The 8,097-nt window shown below is 38.9% G+C and overlaps 1 protein-coding gene across 1 annotated transcript in view; it reads left to right on the top strand.

Moving 5' to 3' along the window:
• The window catches only part of LOC107296099 (protein SSUH2 homolog), a 33,775-nt gene extending 26,330 nt beyond the window's left edge, over positions 1 to 7,445 (top strand). Inside the window, exon 10 of the mRNA XM_015825443.1 lies at positions 6,701 to 7,445. Coding sequence (XP_015680929.1) covers positions 6,701 to 6,847 — 147 coding nt within the window. The 3' untranslated portion in view covers positions 6,848 to 7,445. The remainder of the gene's footprint in view (positions 1 to 6,700) is intronic.
• Positions 7,446 to 8,097: the final 652 nt, after the last annotated feature.

Below are 8,097 nucleotides of genomic sequence, written 5' to 3'. Positions count from 1 at the left end.
GCCAGATTTACTGAACAACCATGTTCCTAACTTAATGATGATGGCAGTAATTCATTTAACACTGAAGGCAAGATCAGGCGTAAAATGGGGCAAAACTCAACTGTCCCAAAGGTATTTTTTTCAAGAGACAACTGGACTTTCTTGTTTTTCTTTGAAGATGTTTCATTTCTCATCCAAGAAGAGAGTCCAGTTGCCTCTTGAAAAAGCACATTTGGGACAACCATGACCTAAATGACTGAGAATCTCCATAGACATTCACATAACAACTGTCTTGCTTAGCACTGGAAATTTGGGGATTAATTGTAATTATAAGTTGAGGACTCCTGTAACTCCAAAATTATTTGCATTCTTGTCCCTAATTAATGCAGCCAGCTTTGCCATAACTGCCAGTTCCATCAACTTTTCAATCCATTCCTCCAATATGGGAATTAATGCTTCTTTCCATGTCCAGGCATATAGAATTCTTACAGCTATCAACATATATAGCAATGCAGTTCAATTTTTTCTCCCATTTTTTAATCTACTAGTCCTAGAAGAAAACTGTTCCCAATATTTCTTTGCCTTGTCACATGTCCACCACATGTAATTAAAAATTGCCCTCCTTATGCTTGCATTGCAACAAACATTCAAAACACCTTTTATACATCTTTGATAATTTATCTGGAGTTAAATATGACCAGTATATCATTTTATAGAAATTCGCCTTAAACTTATAATTCAATGTGAATTTCATCCTTTAGTCCACATATTTTTCCATTGCTCTAACATTATATTAAAACCAAAGTTCCTATATTTTCTCTATTATATTCTCATGTCTCAGCAGGTGATGACACCTGGTTGACCTTATTCAGATTCAGAAGGACTGGGAGGTTGAAAAATGTACATTATATATGTATCACCACTGAATGTACAAATGAGTGACTGACAGGAAAGAAGGATGTTAAGGTGTTTGGCCATAGGGAGAAAATGAGTGAAGATCAAATTGCGAAACAAATATAGGAAGGAAGAGTGAATAGTAAGAGGAAAAGGGAGACTGGGGCAATCATAGTTGGGAAGAGATCCTAAAAAAAAGGCTCCTATAAAAAGAGAACCACATATGGACATGGTGGAGTGAGGATGGGTTGCAAGGATAGACGGTTATGGAAAAATATAACAAATGGGTTTATTTTCTTTATCCCATGTCTTTAAATTAGCAATAGCATTTAGGTTTATATACTGCCTCATAGTGCGGCACTCTCTGAGCAGTTTACAATGTAAGCATTATTTGCCTATTGCTCCCACCAATCTGGTTCATTTTACTGACCTCAGAAGGATGGAAGGCTGAGTCAACCTTGAATCCTATCAGGATTGAACTCCTGCCTGTGGGCACAGTTTCCTTGCAATACTGCAGTTTAACCATTGCACTACCAGGGCTCCTTCTCTGGTGTACCAATTTCTCTGATTTACCCTTCTCCCCCCCCCCCCCATGCTGGCCATGAACTTGCTTCATATGTATTACAGAGGCAAACCATTTCTGAACAATTTCTAAAAAGAAAAATGCATGGATAATGTCAATAACAGTACCAAAAATAAATCTGGAGCTGAAGAAGATTTTATTTTTATTTGTGTTGTAGTAGTTTAGACTTGAAAAGAAGATGCTTGAATGTAACACAAATAGAAGTCATTTACTAGTGCAAACAAGGCTTAGTATATTTACACATTGCTCCTGTAATCCCTAGCCACCATTTATGTAGTTCCACCTTTCTTGATTCTGTCTTTCACACAGCCAGTCTTCACATTTACTCAGGAGGAGATATGAGTGAGCTTCAAGATATTCGCTGCAATAATCAATTACTGTTAAATGTTTAGAAACCTACCAAAGCCTCTATGTGAATATAATGGTTAAAGGATGTGATGGGTAGGGAAGCCTTTTCTATTTATTGTCCTTTTCTCAAGAGGAGGATTGATGGAAGTACTAAAGATTAGAGAAGCTTTGAGGAACGGCAAAGAGGATAATCCTATGTGACTGGAAATAAAGTCACTCTCCTGCTTTTAAGGAATGGATTAGGCTGTGAGTTCATTATCTAGTTTTGAAAAATCTTTGTGCTCTAAAAATGAGGAGTTGATACATTATATTGTATGATCCAGATTACAGTCAATGACTGGATGAATTTATATTTATCATATGAGTGACATAATGGCTCAGCAGTTAAGACCCTGGGCTTGCCAGCTGGAAACCCCACCTGGGAGGCCTCCACCAGGCCTAGAACGGACCTCCAGAAGTGACATCCACACACTTTTGGTGGGCCGTTCTAGGCCTGGGAGAACTCCTCTAGGCCTCTGAGGCCTAGAATGGACTTCCAGAAGCAGCATAGGTTCAGCCGATTCTCCAAACTCAACAAAATTTAGCTACCGGTTCTACCAAACCAGTGCAAACCGGCTGAATCCCACCACTAAATTTAGAGCAATCTTGAAGCTGCAGCTAGGATATGGATAAGAGTTCTCTGTTCTGCTTCTGTTAACTCTGGCATCTTCAGGGTATAGTGCCAATAAAACCAGGAGGGTGGTTGTGGAAACACAACTGAAGCCCTTTGTACACGCGCATGACATTGACACATGTGTCAAAGAGGTGAGGCTTCCATTGCACTAGTGCCACTTTTTGTCTTTTTTGAACACTTCTGTTGGTGCCAGTGCAAATAAGATGTATTTGAGGGAAAATCTGAATTTCAAAAACCGCACTCCTGTCACTCTTATTTGGGAAGAAACCTCTGTAAAACTCTGTAATCTTACTTCAGGATTTTGGTTTATCTGTAATCTTACAGCCAAAGGATTTTGGTTTATCCTTAAAGCAGGGCTCTCCAAACCTGGCAACTGTAAGACTGTGAGATAGGACAAAAGGCAAACAAAAGCAGAGAGAGAAGACACGAACAACAGGCACGAGTTTGCATTGTATATAAAACTACTGTATCTCTGTTGAAAGGCATAGACCAGGGGTCTTCAAACTTGGCCCTTTTATGACTTGTGGACTTCAACTCCCAGAATTGCCCATCCAGCATGACTAGCTGAGGAAATCTGGAAGTTGAAGTCCACAATTCCTAAAATTGCCAAGTTTGAAGAGCCCTGCTTTAAAGGACTCCCACAGCTTTGAAATGCTTTTTGTGTTGCTAAAATTGCCAGGACTCAGGGCAGAAGTCTGCTATGGATGTCACTAGCTAGCACTGATGGTACGAGCAGAATATCTCTGGAATTATGGCATACTGAATCATTTTTATTCGTTCACTTTGCTTTCGCTGAGCTTGTTTTTCACTTAATGGAAAGGGTTTGCTCATGCCAAGGAAAGGATAAATAAAAGCAAGCAGCTTTAAAAGTGTCTCTGACACCAGCCTTTTCAAGTGCGAAGTACTCTTCCTCTTAAGAAATGTATTTTCTCTGTCTGTTGGGAATGTATATAAAGATGAAAAAAAACCAAAATAAAATGTTTTCTAAGCAGAAAATTGAACCAAAGGGAATATGTACTCTCAATTTCCCAATTTCTCTCAACCCTTGCCACTCTCTCTTGTAAACATCACTTGCCTTTCTTTTCCCCCTGAACATGAAGTCAGGGTGCAAATAGTTTTAATAAAATTTCTGCTTCTAATACAGGAAAGTTTAGAATGAGTATTGGAGGAATATTAGTGCTGCCTATAAGGATCGGAAAGTGGATAGATCCTGGAACTAAGGGCACATTACTGCCCTCTCCCCACCAGAGATGGACTAGAACAGTGGTTCTCAACCTGTGGGTCGGGACCCCATTTGGGGTTGATCGATCATTTCATGGGGGTCGCCAAGCAAGGCTGTCTGCCATTTTTTTTGTCCGCCATTTTTCCCCCCTTTTCCGGAGGGTGCCTTACCTCCCTTGGGCTGGGCCAGCTGGTGGTCGGCCTGCTCCGTCTCTGCCGCTTGCCAGCTATGCCTCGGCCGGCGCAGGGGGCAGAACCACGCATGCACGGCGCTCCCGGGCAGGGAAAGTCCTCGACTTACGACCGGTTGGGTAGTCCTTGACTTACGACTGGTTTAGTCCTCAACTTACGACCGGTTTAGTCCTCGACTTACGACCGGTTGGGGTCACGGCATTAAAAAGGTTGAGAACCACTGGACTAGAAGAACATGGAAGCGGGACTGAGAGGTTGGAACTGGAGGAATAGTAGAAAAGTGACCAGGACACAATAGTAAAACTGCTTGGGAGAGCCAAGACTTGTGTCCAGTTAGGTCTGTTTCTGGCTTGTTGCTCCTGCTCCTATAAGAGAGGCTGTCTTGGTTGGAGAGATGAACCTGAACATATTAGCATTACAAGTCAGCAGTGCTGTGGTCATTGGAGAAGAGATACATTAAACATGCAACCAAGGCAGCATAGCAACTCTATCCTAGTAGTACTCAGTAAGGAAAGTGAACTGGGGACTAATAGGTAAATTGTTCCATATAAATGGAGATCCACTTATCTCTGCTTCTGAGCAGGTAGCTCCTTTCTGGGACCTAGTGTAGGTCATCAGATTGTCAGAATTCCTTGCTTCAAAATGTTACAGGTCAACTCTAGATCTATCTATAATAAGAGTTCATCCATCCATGACAGGAAAATATCCCATACCCAACCCAGACTCGGTTGGGTAAGGACAGTGATGTCATTCTATCTGTAATCTGTCTTGTACCAACCTCTGACCAGAGAAAAGGGGTGGCATTGATCTCTATGTGGGGAGTGTGATATTTGAAGAGTATTTGGAAATTGCAGCTGGTGCAGAATGCATAGTTCTGGGAGCTCCTAAGACTGCACACATAACACTGTTACTGTGTGAGTTGCATTGGTTATGGTTTGCTTCTGGATCCAATTCAAGGTGTTCGTTGTTACCTTTAAGGCCCTATATGGTTGGGTCCAGGGTATGTGAGGATCTGTCTCTCCCAAATGGGACACACTCATCCCACTCAAGCCAGTGGAAGAGGCCTGCTATGGATCCCATCTGCTAAGGAATTGAAGCAGGTGGGGTCAGGGAGAAGAGCCTTTTCTGCTGTGGCCCCATCCCTGTGAAACATTCTACTGCCAGAGGTGAGAATTGTCCCCACCCTTTAACACACAGAAGGATGTTAAAAGCTGGCTTGTGGGTTGCCTGATGCCCAGAGGACAGTGCTCACCATTGGAGGTGGCTGATAGGGTAAGAAGACCTCATCCAGTCCTGCCCATCTCTTAGTTCTCTTAGTTTCAGTTTCAGTACTTTTTTAAACCATACTTTAATTGTGCAGTTTTAATGGTTTAATATTGTAATGTTTTTACTTATTTTATAACTTGTAATTCACCCAGGGTCACCTTGTAGGGTAGATGGGCACTATAAAAGTTCAATAAATGCATAAATAAAATAAACAAAACTCTCATAGGTTCTGAGATAGTGGGAAGTGAATACTTATTTGGTAAGTTGAAACTATGTGAAAGCTAGGTTGAATTTGTCTGAGTTGTGGAATGATAAAGATGTCAGTAGCTTGGGAGAGAGCTAAATTTTTGCATCTTCCAGAACTTCTGACATTTAAGGATGGCACTAGGAGAATCAGGCAGTTGTAATGATTAGACACCTAAACAATGGCAGTAAATTTTTCAACTATTGATCTACATTTATCCTTCTTGCTTCTTTTATCCCTGTGAATAAGATGATTATCTAGTAAAGACGCAACTTCATCGCAAAATATATGCCTTCTGTAAGGCATGTTTCTTTCACATCATATGGTAGAAAAATGCAAATTCTCCTGCTGAACTTATAAAATATTTTTTATATCTACACAGATTAAATATGTAATGTAGATAACATTGCCCATCACATATAGCCTCCAACCCAATAAAACAATGTTTTTGGGAGGATAAACATTCTGATTGTATTAGTTGTTTATTTGCTGTGAGACTCAACCAATTTTCTATGTAAGTCACACAATCAGCACTCTTATGTGGTATTTTAGATTGTGGAAGGGGTGTCAAATTCATCATGCTTATATATGGGAACACATTCAATAATAATCTCAGTTTAAAGGAACAGTTATTAAATATTTTCTAGTTCTGATCTGTGCTTCAATAACCCAGGAAACTAAAATATATGATATGCATTTTATAAATTTTGTTGAGTCTTTTATATAATGGCTTTAGAAGTCAGAGTCCACAAATCCACATTTGGTCTTCTTTTTATCCGGCAAATGGCACATTTAGTAGACATAGGTATAGTTTGCCAAATCCCTTAATAGAAAGACCCTCATACATTTATTGTATGCATACAAGCTACAGTGTTTCCCCCCAAATTATACCCAATATATTAAATGTAAAGGGAATAATTTCATAGTCCACAATCCACTTATTTCTTACAATATTTTCTATATATATGTGTGTGTAAAATAATAGAGAGAAAGAGAGAGAAAACTCAAAACACATTAACATTATCTATTTTATTTCTGGGTTCTATTGTGGCACACAGTAGATTTCATTGTTTTTATTCTACATTAAGCTAAAAGGTGTTTAAAACATGCACACAACTCTAGAGTCCACATTAGTGTGTCAGAAAGCTGAACTAAAATAATATTCATGAGATGCTAATTGGGCATGCCCAAAGTATGCATATATTTTAATAAAACAAGAAATAGAATTTCCAGTAGCTAGTAGAGTGCATGAGAACTCTATTATATCTGATGACAATGATATTTTCTTTTCTTTTCTCAGCGGCAGACCATAGAGCTAATTCCTGTGACTGAAGTCCATTATCGATATGCTGCAAAATCATATATTTATTATATCTATGGAACAGAGAACAAAGTTTATGCCCTGGACTATCCAGAAAGATACTGTTGTGGCTGCACAATAATCTGACAGTGAAATGCTGTGCAAGTATTCGTTATATAAAACAAGTTATTTTTATGTCTAAATAATATAGAGTGGGATGATATAGATTCACTCCTTACTGCTGTGATACACAGAATAATATTTGTATCCTTCTCCTCCAGATTAGGAAGCTGAAGGCATGGTAATAGAATCTCCTAAATCCTATTTCTACTTTTGTTTAAACAACATATATCTAAATATGTATCTTTAAATATATGTGTCTAATATATGTTTTCTGCGGGGGGGGGAAAGAATCTTGGAGCATAAACTATGTATCTATTCTCTAAGTCTACAGTGTTCTAGAGTAATCACTATTAAATCTATAGGAGTGCAGCCTTAAGCAAATGTATGAGATGATGGAAACAGGAATAATTTTAGAAACCTCTAGAAAAGCAAGATATTATATATGGGTTGATGTCATTTTCTTTAAAATTTGGATTGTTTTGCATTTGATTTTGGTTAAGTGAGAGACAAGGAAGTTCAGTTCCTCCCCTTTATGTCAACTCTACAATGAACCTGGCTGCAGCCATTTTGCTCATTCTAGGTTGCCACAGGAATGGGAGGGGGTGTGGAGGATTTCCGCTAGTCTAAACATTTTACTGTCCTGTGGGAACCAAGGTCATTTCTGTCAGTTAGATGGGGGCATGAGTATTTGATTAGAAAGCCCGCCAAACTATTCTATTGGGGAACATAGCTGATTGCATAGCTTGGGGTGGGAAGCTCAACTTTGTAATATTGTCTTTCTTTGAAGAGAATTTCAGACTTGGTTTCACTTTTGACTGTGCTGATACTATGTAACCAATAAACATGTTCTTTGAGGAAGTTTCAGGCCTCGGAGTTCTGATTTGTTTGGTCTTGTTTATCAGAAACGTGACACTTTAGTTATTAGGAAACAGATGCATGTGCAATATACAGAGAAAAAAATATGTAGCATGAATCTAATTGTTCTAAGACATAGTAATATACTAAATTACAAACTTGAGTAAAACACTTGTGTTAGTATAATATGTTGTACTAAGTATATATTTTATATTTTTGTAGGGAAAACACAACGGTATAATAAAACCATCTTTTTGTTTCCTGTGTACCTGTTTCATCGGGATTAGGCAGAAAGGAAGCATCTTAAGATTTATCTGTATATAAATTTCAAACTGGCAGGCAGAGTAGACAGGTGGGTGAGAGCTACATCGTGTATCTTACAGCCAATGTATTTTCCAGAGATATTGGTTTAAGACATT

Source organism: Protobothrops mucrosquamatus, unplaced genomic scaffold, assembly GCF_001527695.2.
Source record: "Protobothrops mucrosquamatus isolate PMUCROS unplaced genomic scaffold, P.Mucros_1.0 scaffold2639, whole genome shotgun sequence".
NCBI lineage: Eukaryota > Metazoa > Chordata > Lepidosauria > Squamata > Viperidae > Protobothrops > Protobothrops mucrosquamatus.
Note: the sequence above shows the minus strand (reverse complement) of the source record. Positions and strands in the feature narration are given on the sequence as shown.